At 47.7% G+C, this 20,209-nt stretch overlaps 1 protein-coding gene across 16 annotated transcripts in view; it reads right to left on the reverse strand.

Annotated features, from left to right (window-relative positions):
- Positions 1-20,209, reverse strand: part of PCBP3 (poly(rC) binding protein 3) — a 235,080-nt gene that overhangs the window by 68,717 nt on the left and 146,154 nt on the right. For all 16 annotated transcript variants that reach the window (XM_079100763.1, XM_079100777.1, XM_079100767.1 and 13 more), the window contains one exon: positions 6,827-6,955. In XM_079100763.1, coding sequence (XP_078956889.1) covers positions 6,827-6,836 — 10 coding nt within the window. In that variant the 5' untranslated portion in view covers positions 6,837-6,955. The remainder of the gene's footprint in view (positions 1-6,826; positions 6,956-20,209) is intronic.

Below are 20,209 nucleotides of genomic sequence, written 5' to 3' on the forward strand. Positions count from 1 at the left end.
TAAAGTAGTTTAGTACAGACTTAATCACAAACGTTAATGACTTAGCCCCTGAAAACTGAAAGAAATTAAAGAACTCACACACACAAAAACTAAAAGACATCTGTGTCCATGAACTGGAAGACAATGCTATTAAGATGCCAGTGCCACTAAAGCAAGCTACAGATTGAATGCGGAGTCTGTCAAAAGTGCAACAGTATTTCTTACATGTTTAAACTTCACATGGAGTTTCAAGGGACCCCAAATAGCCAAAAAACAAAACTGTTTTTAGAAAAGAACAAAACTGGAAGTCACACTTTCTGACTTCAAAACTTATTATAAAGCTACGATCACCAAAATAGTGTGGTACTGGCATAAAAACAAACATACAAACAAATGGAATGAAATAAAAAGCCCAGAAACCTACCTTTACATGTATAGTCAAATACTTTTGACAGGAGTGCCAAGAATGTTCTATAGGGAGAGGACAGTATTTTCAACAAATGGGGCTGGAAAACCCAGGTATCTACATGCAAACAAATGACACATATCAATGTAAACCCCAAATCAGACTGAAACGTAAAAGCCAGGACCACAAAACCTTCATGATGTAGGATTTCAAAATAAGTTCATGGTGATGACATCAAAAGCATAAGCAAAAAGTGAAAATAAATTACAAACAAAATTTAAAATTTCTATGCAGCAAGAGACATGATTGACAGGGAGAGAGGGCAATCTAGAGGCTGGGAGAAATATCTGCAAGTCACACAACTGCTGCAGAGTTAATGTAGAGTATATAAAGAACCCTCACAACATAATGAAATCCAAGCGACTCAACTGAAACATGGGCACTGGACTTGCACACACATTTCTCCAAAGAAGCCGCACCATTGGCCAGCAAGCCACAAAAAGTGACCACATGACAGCTGTGGTTGGATCAGGCCTGTGCCCAAGGGCTCACACACTGGGGCTTCATCCTCAGTGTGCTGCTGCTAACAGGTGGTGGGCCTTAATAGGTGGGGTCTGAGAGAGGTCCTGAGGTCACGGGGGTGTGCCCTCAGAAGGGATTAGGAATGAGTTCCTCTGGAACCCAATCAGTCCTGGTCACTCTGTTGTCTTCCCTCCTTGTTGTACATACTCCGTAGGTGTGATGCCATTCATGAGGCCTTACCATGACTGAGCAGATATGGTGCCATGCCCTTGACCTTCCAAAACTGTAATCTAATAAGAATATTTTTAAAAAATAAAGTACCAAACCTTGGGTATTTCATCATAGTAACATAAAATAGTTACCAATCATAAGGGAAATATGAATCAAAACCACAATGTGATAGCACCCCATCCCATCAGGGTAACGATGATGGAAAAAAGAAAAAGAAGCAGTTGGTGAACTGTTGGCAGGAAGGCAGAATGGTGCAGTGACTCTTCAAAAAATCAAAAACAGAATCACCATACGACCCAGCAATGGTGCTCTTAGGTACATTCCACAATAATCGAGATCAAGGTCTGGAAACATATCCATGCACCTATGTTCACAGCAGCTTTATTCACAAGAGCCAGGAGGCGGAGCAGCCTGACGTCTGTGGGTGGTGAGTGGAAAAACAAGGTGCCATCAGATGGATGGTGGTGCTCTTCAGCTTTAGAAAAGCCAGGGCGTTCTGACAGATGGAACAAGAAGAACCTCGAGGACACCACGCAAAGTGAAATAAGCCCGTCACACGAGGAAATTGACGGACACTCCCACGAATCAGAGACAGAGAGAGGGGTATGGGTGCCGGATGGGGCAGAGGAACAGGGAGTCATTTTGTGGTGACAGAATTTCAGTTGCGCATGATGAGGAGTCTGGAGGCAGGGTGGAGACAGCCACACAACAGTGTGGAAGTTCCTGATGCCCCGAACTGTGCACTTAGAAGTGGTTAAGATGCAAAATTCTAAGTCACATACATTTTACCATAATTAAAAATGAAAATACATTTTAACAAAAGATGGTGGCAGTTACACCTGCACAGGCAGAGAAGTGCTGTTCAAGATTTCAAGTCCATGGTCTAGTCCCCACACTGATCAAACTACATAGCCTCCCTGGGGCTCAGTTTACTGAGCTGTAAAACAGGTTGGCTGAGCTCCTTCAATACTTCAACTCAGAATAAGAGATTTTTATTTGCTTTTCTTTCATTTGTCCTCCTTGAACCCCCTTCTTCTTCCCATCCACAAGGGCTGACATGCTGTGCCAGCTGAGCTCAGCTAAGCACGCAGCCCCTCAGCATCGCAGCTCCTGGTAAGGCTGTGCTTGTTGCAGGCTGCACAGAGTGCGGCTTCAGAACCGCTCCAGGGTTGCCTGTGGGGCTGTGTTACACATTCTTGGCTACCTCGCGTGTCTTTGCTGACACAAATGAGGGCTTGACATGGCTGATCTTCCTGGAGCTCCCTCTGCGTGGGGCTGCGAGGTCCACGCTGCTCCCCTGTGCACGCCCAGTCCACGGTGCCACTGCCCTGCGGCTGGCTTCCACCATGCTTTGTGTTCTCTCTCTTCCAGGAAGGAACACTGAGATCCCTACTGTACCCACAGAACACAAAAGGCGTGCGCTGTATGTGGGATCTCATCCACTCAGAGATGCAGGGCGGGTGGTCGCCAGCTTGGTGACTCTCCAGCCTGAAGGCATGCCCTCCAGTGGGTGGTCTGCAGGCCTCCAGTGTCTGCATGTCTGGCACGTGCAGCTCTCTGATTCTTGCAGGTCTGATCTGCACCAAGTGTTGTAGAGTCCTTCCAGTTTCACGTCTCTGTCTAGGAGTGAGTCTGAGCATCTCCACATCAGCCTTTCCCATTTTCTCTTCTGTAAATTGTCTTTCAGATAACTTGCCTATTTTTCTTTAGAAGTTACAGGGCATGTTAGTTTCATATTGCTGATGTTATGAATCACCATGAATTTAGTGGCTTGAAATCATACAAACGGATGATCTCACAGTTCTGGAAGCCAGATGTCTGCCACAGCCCTCACTGGGCTAGACTCCAGGGCCTGCAGGACTGTGTCCCTCCTGAAGGCCCTGGGAGAACCTCTGCAGTGCCTAGAGGCCACCACCAGTCTCCACTTCAAAGCCAGCACCTTGACATCTTTAGATCCGACTCTGAGCTTCTACCCACTTTTGCACATTTGAAGGACCCAAGCAGGATCGTCTCACATAAAGGCCAAGCTTGCCAACAGTTCAAAGCTCTCTGCAACCTTATCCCTGCTGTGCAAAGGATTAGGACATGGGTGCCTATGGGACTTCATTCTGCCCCCATCCCCAGAATGGGGGCTTATTTAGACTCCCATGTGTGCTCAAGATATTGATGCCTTTTTGGTTTCAGACTTCTCCTTTCTCATTCCTCATTTTTCCCCCATGGAATCCTTCTTCAAATTCTTTTTTTTTTTTTTTTTTTTTGGTGGTACTAGAGATTGAACCCAGGAGTGCTTTACTATTGAGCTATATCCACAGCCTTATTTATTTAATTTTGAGACAGGATCTTGCCAAGTTATTGAGGCTGGCCTCTAACTTGTCATCCTCTTGTCTCAGCCTCCTGAGTTGCTGCTTTTTTGAAATCTTTAATTTGGTATGACTCAATTTACCAAATTTTTGTCCTATCATTTTTTTTTTTTTTTTTTTAATTTTTAGTTGTAGATGGACACAATACCTTTATTTATTTATTTAATGTGGTGCTGAGGATCAAACCCATTGCCTCACATGTGCTGACAAGCACTCTACCACTGGGCCACAAACCCAGCCCCTCATTTTTGCTTTTTGAAGTGTTATTTATGAATAATTTTTTATGCCCCAGGTAATAAACGCATTTGCCAAGTTTTTTAAAATTATTCAAGGGTTTTTACCTTTCATGCTTAGGTTTCTATCTGACTCGATGCAAACGACACACTGTTTTGTGATTTTGACTCTAGAACATCAGGCCTTCTGGCTTCACTCTTCTCCAATGTTGACAAAACTCATCTCAAATCTCTAAGAAACCTTTAGACTTTCATGTTCTCTCATTTTGAGAAGTAAACTTCTAAAGGTTTACTGAATTCTTCAAAATCCTGAGATTCTTTTTTTTTTGATCCTGGGACTTGAACTCAGGGGTACTCTACCACTGAGCCACATCCCCAGCCCTATTTTGAATTCTATTTAGAGACAGAGTCTCACTGAGTTGCTTAGTGAGGCTGGCTTTGAACTCGAGATCCTTCTGCCTCGGCTTCCTAAGCTTTATATTAAGTAGAGGGTGTTGAGAGCAGTGATAGAGGATGGGAGAGCAGTGACGGGGACCAGGGGTCTCTGATGCCCTCGTGGCTGTGGCATGCCTGGTTCCTGGGAATGTTCCTGTGCAAGGGTTCAGGATGCCTAGCTGCTGTGGCAATGCCCTGCATGAGGAGGCTCTGTGCAAGAGTCCTACCAGCTCTGACTTGATCTCAGGCACACAGATCCCAGGAAGGAAGGAACTCTTATGCTAGAAACCACATGTTTCACCAGCTCCCTTCTCCAGTTCCTGCCCGCCTTACAGTAACTTTAAACAGTGGACTTCCTTGAGAGCTTCACAGAGCTCCTAACTTTGCACTTTGCAACTGTGGAAAAGCTGCATAGAACGTCCTAGTTCCTGTAACTTTCCTGGATACAAAGAATAACAGTTGCATAGTCTTTAACCTGATAACGAGGTGTATATAAATAAAGATTGCTGGGGTAACTCTAGACCTGCATCTACATCAGAGAGCAGAGCTCCACCTGATCCCAGCTTAATCTTCAAGATCTGTGTCTGTGAATCTTTATTTTCCACTCCTCCTTTGCCCCTCGCTGGACCCAAGAGTTTGGTGAGTTTGGTCGCGCTGGTCACGACAAGTGGGGAGTGAAGGGAGCGGGAGGGATATGCGGGTAGGAAGGACAGTAGTGAAACAGACATTATTATCTAATATACATATATGACTGCATGACTGATGTGATCCTACAATATTTACAATCAGAAAAATGAGAAATTACACTCCATTTATGTACGATTTGTCAAAATGAATAAATGCATTCTACTGTCATGTACAGCTAATTAGAACAAATTTAAAATTTTTTTAAAAATCCACCTGGAATTTTGATTGAAATCACAATGCATTTGTGAAACTGCATGAGGAAAACAAACACATTTATGTTATTAACAGAGAAAAGCTGTGAAACCTCTCACTCCATCCTTGTCCTCCGAGTCCTTCTGAGAGCACCAGGCTCTTGCCACCATGTTCCATGCGCCCGCACTCAGGTTGATTTCTGGTCACCTTAGGTGTTCTGGTGACATTGTGAACAGTACACTATTTTTTAAAATTTAAAATTTTGTTTGGTTATCATTCATTCAGAAAGACTATTCATTTGAGCATTCTGATCCCACCTCCTGAAAACCTATTAAACTATTCTGTTTCTTCTAGTAGGTTTTGATTTTCCTGACATTTCTAAAACAGACCATCACTTTCACTTGCAAAGAATGCCAGTGTTACTTCTGCCCTCTGCATTCCTGGTGGTCCCTGCACACGAGAAAGGCTCCACGGTGGTGGCAGAGCTCACCCCTGCCTGCTGACCTTGGGTGACAGCGTCTAACGTTCTCCACCAAGACGACATTCGTGGTGGACGGGTTCCTGGGCCATGTCTGGATTCTCTATTCCTGGTTTAGGAGCTCTGGCCACTGATGGCATGGACCTCACCACTGTTCTTCACCAGTTGCAGGCCTACCAGTCTGCTTAACTAACGGATTGCACCAAGGCTGTTCTCACACCAGGTCAACCTGAAAGCCTGTGGTGGACCCTATTGAATCACAGCGTCCCCCTATTGTTTCTGAATTTGGCACATTGGACTTTTCATCATAGCTCCAGGAACTGGGCCTGCTCTTTCTTTTTACATGTTACATGATATTGGAGTCGAGATCAGGTTGAATCCAGTCGAGGACTGGGGCTCTCCTCTGCTTTCTGGGATGACCTGTGTGAGCGAAAAGCCTTAGAGGTCCTTAAGGCTGGGTACAATCACCCGTGACACACAGGGGTGAGAGTTTTTCTGAAAGGCAAGTCTTGATGATCATTTAACTGTCTTAATACTTACCGGCCCATTCAAGTTCTCTCTTTCTCCTCAAGTCTATTTTGGCACTGTAACTTTCCTGGAAAGTTATCTGCTTCATTCAGTCCTGTTGAGGCATGGCCATTACAGTACCGTAAGCCTTCTTCTTGGTTGCCATTTCTTATTTTTGTTCCTTTGATTGCCATCAGTATCACCCCTCTGTTTTCTTGAACCCTTCTTATCAGAGAGCTAACTACTCTTTAAGAGAACACCAACTTCTAGCTCTGCCATTTTCTCTCTTTCTGCGTTCCCCATTTCACTGATTTCTGCCCTTTCCTAAGCCAGGCTTGGGAAAGCCACAGGGACCATAGCCACAGGGTACCATCGGGTGGCCCAAAAGCACCCCTCCTGGTGCTGCCCTCCTTCGGGCTCTCAGGATCCACTCTCCGGACACCTCCTCAGTGGCCTTCGGTGCCGAGTGCAGCTTCTCCTCAACACTCAGAGCTTCCCTCCTGCTTTCCCAGCTCCCCATGACCACTCCAGGTGAGGACCACAGGCCAGTGCAGGCAGCCTCCTGGGTGACTGGGACCTGAGGCTGTGCAACCACCACCAGCCCATGGACACTGGAATAAGGGGCCCTTCCCCCAAAGTCCTACACAGCAGAACCTCAGGGCCCCTCGAGAACCAAAGCAGAGTAGGACTCAGGATCGTGCCACTTCCAACAGCTGCCTTCTTCATGGGTGAACTCGGCTCTGTGGCCCGTATCCTGATGAATAAGCCAGAACACAGGGACTTCATGGTGACTCACCTTCCCCCATAGGCAGGCTCGATGGCTCAGAGCAGGTCCATAGATGTGAGTGCTAGGTGGACTGTGGCTCAGAGCATCATCACCAGAACAGGGGTCTGCAGAGGGGCTGGCTGGTCGGCGCCCGCCTACCTGAAACAGAAACATAGGGGCAGGTGAACTCCAGTGTGCATGGCCTGTCCTTAGGACTGGGCTTGGCAGGTCATTCCTTGCATGTGACAGAGTAGCCCACATCTCTGAACCATTCCAGTCTGAGGCCTGCGTGAGGAGATGTGTGCCAGCAGAGCTGGCCTGGGGAGGGCTGCCCGGTGTAGCCCAAGGAGGCAGCGCTGCACTGGGTAGCATCCAGCTCACAGTGGGCGACCCAGGGAAGATATTTCCGTAGACCATATCAATGTTCTTTTTATGTTAGTGTTTTTATTTGTGTACACCCTGACTTTGAAACAACAGCTGTTCAATGATATATTAATTTAAGCACATCTCTGGTTCCTACTTTCACAGCCAGTGAGATAATCCTCTTCAATCTCTCCGACCCCAGTTGCAACTCTGCCCTTGGGCGCTTCCCTCTGCACAATCTAGTGCTTCTCCAGAGCACCTTGTTTTCAACTCAGACTACATTTTCACTTTTTGCCTTGAGAATTCAGGTTTGCTGCCAACGCCGGCTCTGGATCCCCAGCCGCGAGCACTCATTTTAGAACATTAGCGTCCTTGCTGTGTTCATCTTCTCCGTAGGTGCATGATTATGGCCTCCACAAACCACTGCTGTGGCATTGTAAAGGCACACCTATCACAGCATCCACCACCCGGAACTGTGAGACCACAGCACCAGTGGTGGTCAGAGCCCACGCAGAGTGCTGGTGCCTTTCTGAGGCACTGGGCAGCCAGGACAGTTCCGTCTGAGGGGTCTCCCTAGCAGGCGGTGCCCCACCACAGCAGGAGCTTGATCCCAGGAAGGATGTGGTGAACGCAAACCTCTTCTCTTCCCTCAGTGGGGAAGCTGTCACACAAGGGCAGCACAGGGCTCAGACTGCTGCTGGCTGGAGCGTGAGAGACCACGTCTGTGGAGCTGGGCGCTGAGCTCCACGTGTGGGACACACCAAAGCCACTGGATGCACACTTTAAGAGAGGGAACTTTTGGCACATGGACTACATCTCAATTTTAAAAACTAAGGTAATTGAAAGTTAAGAAAAAAAGAAAGTAATGCAAGAGAACTCCCATTGAAAGTTGCAGATTTAACAGGTGGCGTCTCCACCCTACAGAAAGCAGAGGAACAATTCTGCCAAATGAAGAGGCACACGCCTCAGGAGCTCAGCAGTCAGGAGAGAACAACTGGGTGGTCCACAGGCTGGAGGCTGGCATGAGCCAGTGGTGAGCAGGTGGAATGACGAAGGATGCTGGGACCTGAGCCCACGAGGAGAGGCCCAGCGGAACCACCACTGGTCTGTGTGTGCAAGAGCACGGAGGAGCCTGGTCCTCAGCCCTCCCATCACTAGCTGAGGGCCTTGGGGGCCCCTTCTCTCAGGTGGCTCACTCAGGCCCTGGGCTGACAACAGTGAGAGTGCTAAAGATGATGAGGTGTCAAGATCAAGCAGGGGTAATGCAGCAACGGACTGTACATGGGCCTTCCATCCCTTGTCAAAGGCCTCAGAATTCTGCAGCCAGGATGATTCTCTCAAACCAGAACTGAGAATTCACTCATCAATAAAACAGGAGGCAAGAGAAAGGACCTACCAGCTCTGTGCCTGGAAGACCCCACGGTTTTGTGGTCAGATCCCTGCGTGCTCAGCCAGTGGTGAAAGTGCAATGGAAAGGAGAGGGCACTACAGGTTGCAGCAGCGGACCGCGATGGCCCAAACCCCAGGAGGTGAGGATTCCGCCCAGAAGGCCAAGAATGGAGCAGTCAACCTCACGGGTCAGGCATTGACTGCTAGGAAACCCACAGGAAGGGTGCAGAGGGGTATGGCACCAGAGATGATGATCTTGGGACAAGTGCTTCAGAGCAAGAAGAGGAAAAGAAGCTGTGGTAGAAAAGAGAAGGGTGCAGAATGAATGGAACTGAGTTTCCTCCCCACACACACACAGAGAAAAGGAACATGGGGTATTAGTAGGCATACCTATTAAATCCCATCTCCAAAAGTACCATTTAAAAGACATAAACACTGCATTTGCTGACCATCAGGAAAGGATGCTCCCAGACAAAAAACCAGCAAGCCCCACCCACATCCCTCCACCCACCCACCCCCAGACACAGACAGTTGTTACTGCTGATTCAGGAACTGTGTGCTTTAAAAGGTGAGAAAAGAGGCACAGAAAATCCCTTGGGGCACATGATTGCCTCAAAGTGAACCCCACCACAAGGTGGAGAACGCCAACCAGCATTCCAGCACCAGGAAGTTGCAGAGGCAAGATCCAGATCACTGGAGCAAAGGCCTACAACTCTTAAGAATGCAAGTGGAGCGCTAAGCCAGAACAAAACGGGTAACTGCTAAAAGAGAACAACTCCAAGCGAAACTAAAGAAAAGGACAAGAACTGGAAATAAAGACTGTTACAAGGCCCAATGGAGAACTGATTCAACTGACTATACAAGGGAGGACTGGAAACCATCCAGAGAAAAAGAGGCAGAGCAAGATAACAACCATCAAAGGGGAAGTGGACAGTACAGAGCACCGGCCAAGAAGAGAAAGCCACAAAGGAGAACCAACTCTTAAAATTAAGCCCTTACAAATGTTTTAGGGGAAAAAAGACTTAGAGTGGAAAAGGTTCATCCCGCACCCAAGCAAGCTAGCCCAGGGTGGCGGCCCAGGCATGTCAACCAGTAAACCAGAGAGACAGAGAGGGTTCTCCACGCGGAGTCCAGGCAAAGGAAGCAGCCCGCTTGGCAGAGGCAAGGACTCTGATGTCACAGTTCAGCCGGGGTCCACACCTTCACAAACCCCAGAGGACAGCAGGGCCACAAGGCCTCCTCTCAGCCAGTCAGAGCTTTAGATATCCAAAAACATAAGCAATGCCTTTGTCATGTGCTTTGTGAGACATCTGCTGAAAATCAAGCTTCCTCAAACCAAGGAACACCTGGCAAGTTTGGCAGAACCAAGAAAAAACCTCTGTGGATCAAAGGCTGAAACAAAACTGGGGTGACGAGAGGAAGATTCTGGAGAGAGCTGTTCTGAGAAGCACACACAACACGGGAAGCAGAGGTGGAAGGCCTAGAGAGAAGGGCGAGCAGAGAAGCTCACGGGCTGTGGCACACGGAAGAGGTGGGAGACAGCAGTGCACCTGCTGGTGAGCAGTGGGAAAGGTCAAGGAAGAGCAGGGGCTTGGGCCCATGGAAGGTGGTACTCAGCTAGGGTTCTCTGCCCACCGCTCACAGTCCTGAACCCACAGCTCGCAGCCATGGGTGGAGAACACTCAGAAGAGAAGAGATGCTCTCTGTACTGAACATGGACAGACTTCCCTCCTCTAAGCAATACTGTGTAGCAATGTCCACAAGGTGTTCAAGCTGCACTAGGTACCATTAAGTAACCCAGCAGCAATTTAAAGTGCACGTGAGGCTGTGTGCAGGTATCATGCAGATGCTGAGCCATGTTACATAAGGGACACAGGCACGTGTGGGTCTGGTATCTGTGGGGATCCTGAGACTAAATTTCTACAAATGCAGAGGGACAAATAGAAAACAAAAACATAGGTCTTCCTAAAAGGCAGTGAAATTAAAAAGGGGGGAAAATCAAAGATGCCAAACCAATGAAAAGAAAGATACAATGAACGAGACATAACACACACACTCAATGCAGAGCTGGCAATATGACAGTCCAGATGGAACACGTGGGTCATTTCAACACTCAAATACCCTGGACGGGCCACAACCATCTGCTAAGTTTCGGTGGAGCCACAAGGCAACTGCTTCATACAGAAGATACTGCTGGGTGATAGACAAAGCAAACACTAGGCACTGGGCAAAGTGCTTCTGGCCAAGTCAGCAGGCAAGAAAGCTGGGTGCGACCTGGGTACTGACCAGACAAGACCCCACCTGGCCCAGGGCACTAAGCAGGACCAGCAGTGGCTCCTGCTGCCGAAGGCCTCGCCCCAGAGTGGGGCTGGACAGCTGAGTGAGCATCGGAGCCAGGTGGCACAGGCTGGAAAAGAAGTGGAAACAGTAACAGCAAAGGCAGCCCAGCACCATCAGCTCAGGCAAGCCGAGAGCCCAGCGTCAGGCGAGCGTGTCAAGGACATGCACGTTACCCAGCACCACTGACAGCCAGCACTCATTTAAAACCCAGCTGAAATCAGGGCCCAGGAAACCTCAGTAAGGCATGTGAAGCAGAACTGTAGAAACCAAGGCCATCTCTTGACAACAGTAGTATTAGTAAACCAGAAATTAATGGGCTTTGACCAAAGGAGGTTTCATTTGTAATTGATGGGAAACGGCGATCAAATTAGACAGGAACACCATGAGATCAGAACTAGGAAGTGGTGTAACCAAGAGACACATTCCTGCAGCGACGACATGCTCAGGGAGCCTGGAGCCCCAGAGCCCAGTCGAGGGGGCTGTGAGACGATGAGAATCCCAGTGAGGACAGGCTCTGCCCCTCCCTCACCAGCAGGAAGCTACATGGCCAGGAAGGCAGGGCTTGTGCAGCCCACAGAGGAACCGCAGAGCTGTGGTTCAATGCCTGGCCAAACAGGCCGTCACTGCAAGTCAGCACGAAGGGTGGGGTCCTCACACAACGTCACGGCCTCCCCGGGCACAGTCCAGAGGAAAGCAGTGCACTTAGCTGTGAATGACCCCGGCGGGCACACGGGCCAGGAGCCAGCACTCCTGCAGTGGCAGCTCACGCTGTCACTGTGAGGGCACGGCTGCCCAGAGGCACCTGGCCACCAATGCAGCGTGCTACCACCCCCCCGCCGCAGGTCTGCTCCTGTCCCCAGGATGGCCTGGGCTCTGGGAGCACAGGGCGAGGAAGCTACACCGCTCCTCCACGTGCATAGGAGGAAACCCCATGTGAGTGGACAGAGCGGACAAAGGTGTAGAGTCCAGGTTGGCCAGTCTCTGTTCTGGCCACGTGGAGCTCTCCGGCCAAGCTGAGCTCTCTCCTGGGGGGTACCCTGCAATACTGATGGAGGGAGCAGCAGAGAAAGTACCACAGCTGGGCACACGTGGGGCCGTGCCAAGGTGTTTGGCAGGCAGGGGCACCACCCCCACTCCGACCTCCACACTGTAGAGACCTTAGGTCTGGGATGCCCTCAGGGCCTCTGACAAGGCCTCTGGCAGGGGTCAACACAACTGAGCATGAGGCTTCCTAAAGTGGGGGCACCTGAGATGGCCAAGCCTCTCCTACGTGCACCTCCATCTCAGAGGGACAGGCCAGTCCTACTGAAATATCATGGTCACGTGTACACCAAGACGACAGCAGGTGGGCTGTGACTTGAGACAGAAGCCAGGAAGAGAGATGGGTAGCCAGGGGAGGGAGACAGGCATGCCTCAGCTGCAGCTCACAGCCCTGGCGGGGGTGCTCCTGGGGTGCTGAGAGCACAGGGCAGGGGGCGACCCAGAGAGAGCAGCGAGCTGGATCTAGAGGGAGACAAGAAACCAAAACGGTAGGTGTTCGCGGCAGCCTCAGAATGGGGGCAGTGGAATCTGTAAGGAGCAGAGCTGGAAGAGGATTTCAGGAGAGCCACGCTGCATTATGGTATCTAGATATGAGCTTTCTGGTGCTGGTGCAGGAACAGGCTGGGGTGCAAAGGGAAGGACGAGAGGTCAGAGGGAAGGTTCTGGGATGATGGGCACAATCCAGGCAGGAGACTGCACATGTGTGGCAGGACGCACACAGCTAGGAGCATGCAGGAGAAAGGAGGGAGGGATGGTGGCCACAGTGCGGTCAGGAGATTGTGATTGTGTGTGATGACACAAACCAACCATTGTCCAAATGATGGGAGATGTTAACACATGCTCTCAACTAGTGTCCACACAAGTGTAGCCCCCCAAAGTAATGGCAACATAGAATATAAGAACAACCCCCAAACGTGGTAGTCTCTGTGTTACTCAACTCTGTACCCTAAAATTAGAGGTTACACAATCTCCTTAAATCCCAGAAACAAATTAAAAATGGACAATTCTTTAGTTCATAATCCCAGTTTCAACAAATTTTGAAGATGTGGATCAACAGACCATGCTTTCTGCCCACTAGGAAATTAAATTAAATATCGCTAGAAAAGACAACTTAATAATTTTGGGGACATATATTTTATCACTGCTTCTAAATAAGAAATGGACGGGAAAACACAATGAACTTAGAAAACAGACCTCAACAACACAATTACTGCATGCCCAGTAGTAGGGCCTGTCACAGGGTGCACACCTGTGATCACAGAGGTGTGGGAGGCTGAGGCAGGAGGATCACAAGTCCAAAGTCAGCTTAAGAACAGAGCGAGGCCCTAAGCAACTCAGTGAGACCCTTAAAAAATAAAAAATAAAAAAAAAAGCTTGGCATGTGGCTGAGTGGTTGAGCACCCCAGGTTCAATCCCCGGTAACAAACAAAAAATTAGCAGTAGGCAGGTACAACCTTACAGGAAAGTATATAGCTTTAAATGTCTGTATTAGGAATAAAGAGAAGCAGAAAATTAATATGAATAAAAAACCCAACAGGGAGTTTAGTGTCTATAGAAAGTAGAAAGTAACAATAAAGCAAAAAAAAAAAAAAGTATGAATGGAGAAGATCAGAAAATCCAGGAATTGGTTATTAAAGTCCGATGTTTTTTCAGTTCTTCAAATATTTCAAAGAAATTGACACAGGGGTATTAGAATAGGTTGAAAATTAGAGCATATATAATTCTAATATATGATTTTACTAATACATACAATTGTTACATGAGTATGAACAATACTGTTTAAGTTTTCACAGGTGTTCTGCCTCTGGGACAAGGGACAGAAGGGTTAAAGTGAGGTCTAGGGAGCACACAGCCCTCTGATGAGTTCAGCCAAGGAAAGCAACCAGACAGCACCAAGGACAGAGGTCACCAAGAGGAAGAGGATGAAACAAATGGAAGGACAACTCTCCCTGTCCATCCCATCTGGTTGGCCACAACTCTAGACGCTGTGCAGAAAAGGGAAGTCCTGAAATGAGGAGACCAGCGGTGGGCTGGCTGGGCCCATGGGCTTCAAGAATAACCCAGTAACGCGTTTGCTGCTCTGGGTTTTGCCCTTTTCCTCCTGTGTGCTGCAGACAAGTAACCAGAAAAGCTCACAACCTAAAAATGCCAAATGGCACAGAAAATAATTAATAAATACATATAAGTCCCAAGAAAAGGCAGCTCTAAGTCAACGACCAAGAAAGGGGAAGCTAGTAAGTCATAAATTCCTTCGATAAAACCTGCCCCATGCCACACAAAGGACACTGCGCATCAGGAGAGGGCAGTGGGACTGAGTCTCAGGCTCCCTTCCCACCTGTGTCTATGGGAAAGGAGAGGCCTGGATTTCTGCCCCGGCTTGCTTGTAACAAGGTGTCCTTCCCCCAGGTCTCAGCAGAGGCTGTCTAGAACTGATCTAGATAGAAGCAGACTCTCATGATGTCCTGAGATATCCAGGATACAAACAGTAGTCACATGTCTTCACAAAAACTAGGAATAAAAGAAAAGAAAATGAACGAAAGCCAGCACTGAGATGACAGGGGTGTTAGAGCTCCTGACGGGTGCTGAAGTGCACGTTACCCCGCCTCAAGGAGCACTTGGGAGCACCTTGTTCACATTCCTAAGAAAGCCCGGGCACATCCAGACCCTGCAGACCTGCCAGACATCGCTGAATCACTGTAGCACTTAGGGAAGTTGATCTGTAATGAAAAGCTTAGAATTAGAAACCTGTAGGCCTCCACGCCTTTGCTGAAGAGTTCTACCAAACACTTGAAGAACAAACACCAATCCAGGTAACTTCACAGAAAACACAACAGAAGGGGGTCATCTGTCAACTGGTTTTTAAAAGGCTATCACACGCCCAGATGCGAAGACGAGAGATAAATGAGCACAGAGAGAGAACTACAGACCAATCTCTCATGAACACAGATGCAAATGGATTTTAAAATCTCAGCAAAATGAGTGCAGCGATGTGTAAAAGACATGTGCCCCCTTCATTCAGGCATGCAAGGTTGATACCATATCAATCACAATAATCCACGTGCCAAGAAGCTAAAGCTTAAGCATGTATAAACATGTACGAGCAGTTTAACTGATGAATAAAATTGGACAAAATTCAGAATCAATTCATGGCAAAAGCTAAGGGCCATTTTAGAAAAGAAGGGAATTCCCTGAACCTCATAAGGAGCGCCTATCTTAGTTCAGGTTGCTATAACAAATTCCCACAGATGTGGTTTGTGAAAGCTGGAAATTTCTTTCCCAACAGTCCTAGAGCCTGGTGCCAGGATGGTTGGGTTCTGGTGAGGCCCTTTCCAGACTGCAGACAACTGTTTACTGGCTATCTCCAACTAGGACAGCTATCTCCTGGTGGGATGGTGAGGGAGCTCCAAGGTCCCTTTATCCCATTCCTAGAAGCCCCAACCACATGACCTTGTCACCTCCCAAAGATTCCACCTCCAATACTGAAGAGAAAAAAAATGTGCATCAAGGATTTTATGTAGTCAAATCAACCCTAAATTACGAGTCTGCAGGTAAAAAGACATGAACCTGTAGGAACACAGGGATCTTTTTCTTGTAAGTCTTTCCTGAAGAATCGGATATAAAATGGGTTTGACCAACCGAGAAATAATGGAAAAACTTTTCATAAAGCATAGTGATAAAGACCAGGTATTTACCTATAGAACAGGGCTAAATGATGGCACTATGGACCATAGAATCATAGGCTAACATTAAGTATACTTAAAACAAAACTAACATAACCAGTGAGACAGGAGAAGATGTGGGAGAGGAAATGGAAATGAAGACAAGCATCCTGCTAGCGCCACAAGATGGGAAAACAGATGCCAGGAAGAACAGGAGGAGGAGAGGTATGTGGCTCACTTTAATATTGCTTGCATCAGGAAGACAACACAGTTACGTTGGAGACAGAGAAGGTTATGTGAATTATTTAGACAAAAAATGGTGAAAAACCAAGGAAAAGGTTACAAACTTTCCTAAAGATCACAATGAACAAAGAGAGAGAGAAAAGCTTACTAAGTTGAGGCACTCGTTTCTATCCATATCTGTTTATCTTTTCAAAAGGAAATAAATATTAAAAACATATGCTGCTTAAACAAGAGGTGGCAGAGCTGAGTTGGGGGAAGGATGCAAGCAGGCTCTTTTAACAGACCAGGAGTGAGTCTTGACAATAATCATGCAGTTTCAATTTACATAATTGAAAACAAGAACTGTTTTATATCCCTAAAAGCTAGAGAAAACCCCAAGAACTAAATACATGCCAAGTTGGTGCTACACCTCACAGACAGAAGGTTTGTGACAGCTGACTTTAAGCGCAGGAGTCCCATACATACCACTGGGGTGCGTCACAGGGATAGAAAGAGGTCCAAGGAAACACATTAATTTAGTCATTTATTGATAAAAATAATATTGGATTTATTCTTTAAACTGTCATATTTAGGGAAAAGTAAATAAATAATCATACTAATGAAGAGAGAAAAGAAAAACAAGTATTAAAATATTTTAAGTAAAAATTATGCAATCTTAAATATGAAATATGGAAATATCTTTATTCATGATTTTCCCTTTTTCTAAAAATACAAATATTCCTTAGTTCTGTGTACTAAAGTTATGAAAAAGAAGTGGCAAACCAATGACACTAAGTGCCCCTGGTGCTCAGGCTGTGGGCTCTTATTACTATTCCCCAACTGGGACAAAAGCAGGCCTCTTAGGACAACGAGTTGCTTCCTGGGAAAGGGGACTCACAGGATGAGGCTCCGGGCTCGTGAGCGATGGCACCCAGTGGTGGAGGGTCAGGCTGACGTTCCTCCTGGCTCCTGGGCCTCAGCACCAGTGAGAGGGAACCATCAGGTGGCAGGGCAATGTGGGAGCCCCTGGGGTCAGTGTGAAGGTTCTGCCACGTCCCAGCAGCGTTGGTACAAGGCTGGACACTGCAGGGAGCATGTGGTCAGGCCCTCAGGGCAGCCTGGACACAGGGAGGCAAGTCAGGAAGACTTTGCATGAGGACAAGAGAAAGTGGCAAGACAAGGCACAAGACAACGGAGAGGAGAATGAGCTCAGAGCCACCTGCTGAGAGCGGGCTGCTCTAAGTGGGTGGGAGGAGGAACTGCCTCGCCAGGGAGGGGTGTGTGCAGGGCTGCTGCTATGAGGGCCAGAGGAGAAGGGCAGAGGCACAGAGCCAGCAGCAGGCAGCCGGCAGCAGGCGGTGACTGCGTCCTTTCCAGTTCCTTTGCTGCAGAGTGCCTCCTGGGAAGCCATCCGGCCTTGTGAGTGTGTCATCACCACACCACACACCCCACCACTGCTGATCATCCTCTTTCACTGAAGACGTGCTGTGTACACCGACAAGGTTGGGTGTCCCGGGCTGAGGCTCCCATTCTAACAAAGGGTCTGTTCAGACCTCAAGTGCCCTTTCCCAGGCTGTGTTGAGAACACATGTGCACACACACATGCGAACACACTCATGCACATGCATGACACACTCGTAGATGAGCCTGGGGTCTGTGATCCCTGCACACAGTGCCGTCAGTCCAGGCGTCAGTGTCTGCACCCTCTGCAAGCCTCGCCTGTTCCTCCCATCGCCTGCTCTCTAAATGAACTTGCTACCAGTCATGCTGGGGTCTTATCTTTAAGTACAGTGACAAGCTACAGAGGGCTTCTGTAAGAACTTTCCATGGAGGGGTACTCAGCTCAGGGGAGCCTCGTGGCTCAGAGGGACCTGGGGTCTGCAGGAAAGGAGGGCTCTGTGCAGAGGCAGCTCCTGGCAGGGCTTAGGCCTACAGGGCCTGGAAGTGATTGGTCCTGTCAGTGCACATCTGCACAGATGCTGTGATGTGACCCCTGCTCTGGTCCAGGACTGGTCTGAACCAGGGAGAGACACCTTGAAATGGGGGTCGAGGGTCCACATGTACACAGGCCCTGGAGAGGGCCAGGGAAAGGCTGCTTCACATCCCCCAGAGCTCAGGACAGTGCCTGGGGCTGCAGTCTCCCACTCAACCAGAGAAACCACCTCTTGGAGCATGGAGGTGATGCTGAGATGGTGGGGCATGAACAAGGGTCCAGAGACAACAGCAGGAGAGATGGGCCATTCCAAGGCAGGCAGGTGAGAGCTAAAGTTGTCACCCATTACCACAGACTAGCAAGACTGTGGGGGTGGTCCGACTTCGAGAACATTCCAGAGCTGAGTGGGATCTCCATTTTCCCATCTACAAAATGTGAGGAGAACTGTCTTCCTGCTTGGAAATGTGGCAAGTGTAAGGACTTCCAGGTTAGAAGCAGAGGTGTGGGGCACCTGGGCTGTCCACAGAGGCACCACCAGGCTGGGTGGGCACTTCAGAGGCTGTTCCCCATAAGTTGTGAGCAGAAAGCAAATGGAAATGCTCCAAAATTCTAATTTTTGCCTTGAGAGTTTAAAAGTTGTTACTGGAACAAAACCTTCTGCTGTTTTCCCTGAAACATCGGGCTCACATAGCTGAGAAGAGCGTGGTGTCTCTCCTGGGAGAAGCTGGGTCCAGACTATGGAGAGCTGCCCAGGTCTCGCTCCTCCATGCAGCAAAGCCAGCATTCCAGAGACAGGCTGCACTGTCGGAAGACAACATGGATGAGAGCACTGCTCACAGCAGTGGGGAACATGGCAGGCCCTTGTCTGTCCTGGGCCTGAAGTGCTGCTGGGCACTGCAGCCTCACCAGACGTAGAGCCCCACCTAACTGTCCAGTGTGACCCTCAGACATGAGCAGTGTGAATTCTCATCCTACCCAGGTTGGTTCCAAGTATCTTCTCTTCTCTTCTCTTTTCTTTCTTTCTTTGTTGGTATATCTTCCCTTTTTCTTTCTTTCTAAACCTTCTGGATCTTTTATTTTAGGTCTCCTATACAGAGCATGCCATTGGACTCCTCTGAGACCCCTCTGAGTTTTGTTTATTGACTGTTTAATTGAGGAACAATTGATGTACATAAGACTGCACAGATTTGAAGTATACAATTTGAGTTTTATATGTAAATCATTGTATTTTTCAGTCCTAAAATTTTGATTTGGTTCTTCCCTACACCTTCTAAGAGACTTAAAATTTTCTTATTTGTTTCAAGTATGTTTTTAATTGCTTGCTGAAGCATTTTTGCTATGGTTTATTTAAAGCCCATGAGATAGTTTTAATTTATGTGTCATCTTTTGTGGGTGTCTGTTGATTTCCTTTGGCATCCAGATGAGGCTTTCCTGCTTCTTAAGATGTTGAATGACTTTCAACTGAAACCTGGACATTCTGATATTATGTTATGAGACTCTGATCTTATTTAAATTCCATGGTTTTGCTCCCCACCACCACCACCAGTCCAGCAGGGAAGCAGGGTAGATAGAGGGGTGGTCCCTCATTGCTTTTATTGGGTAGAGGTCCAGGTTGCCATGTGGCCTCACAGAAGGCAGGCAGAGGGGTTCCTCATACTGCTAGGCAAGTGGGGCACCCAAGCCCCCAACCTGGTCCCACTGGTACAGCAGTGAGAGAGGGCTCTTGAGAGCTTGGCTCCAGGGGAAACACAGAACATGCTGAGTCACAGCAGTGACTGAAGTGCTTCAACACAGGTCAGTGAGAACGGAGGCTTAAACTTCCCAAAAGTCTGCAGTGTTTCTCTATCCTAATAACAAGTTTTCTGAAAAAGAAATCAGTACAACAACCCTATTTACAAAGGCTACAAAAATAATAAAATACTTAGCAATACATTTAATAAGGAAGTGAAAGATCTGTACACTGAATCATAAAACACTAGTGAAAGACAGCCCAAGTTCATGGACTGGAAGAATTAATGTTATTAAAATACCCATACTCTCCAAAGCAATCTACTATCAAATTCCAATGCAACTTTTCATAGATACAGAAAAAACAATCCTTAAATTCATATGGAATCACAAAAAACTTGAGCAGCTAAAGCAATCATGAGCAAAAGGAACAAAGCCAAGGGCATCACACTACCTGATTTCAAGCTATGTTACAAAGCAACAATAAAAACAGTATGGTCCTGGCACAAAACAGCGCATGGACCAGTGGACCAGAACACAGTCAGATGTGACCCATGCGTGTCTGATCAGCTGGTTTTCAGTGAAGATGCAGGAATGCATGAAGAGAAGGAGCAGTCTTCAACAGCTGGTGTTGAGAAGACTCAATAGCCACACACACTAGAATGGAATTAGACCTCATCTCCCACCACATACAAAATGGTCAACTTAAAATGGGTTAAATAGTGAAATATAAAGCTA

The sequence above is a fragment of the Sciurus vulgaris genome, assembly GCF_902686455.1.
Source record: "Sciurus vulgaris genome assembly, chromosome: 10".
NCBI classification, from domain to species: Eukaryota; Metazoa; Chordata; class Mammalia; order Rodentia; family Sciuridae; genus Sciurus; species Sciurus vulgaris.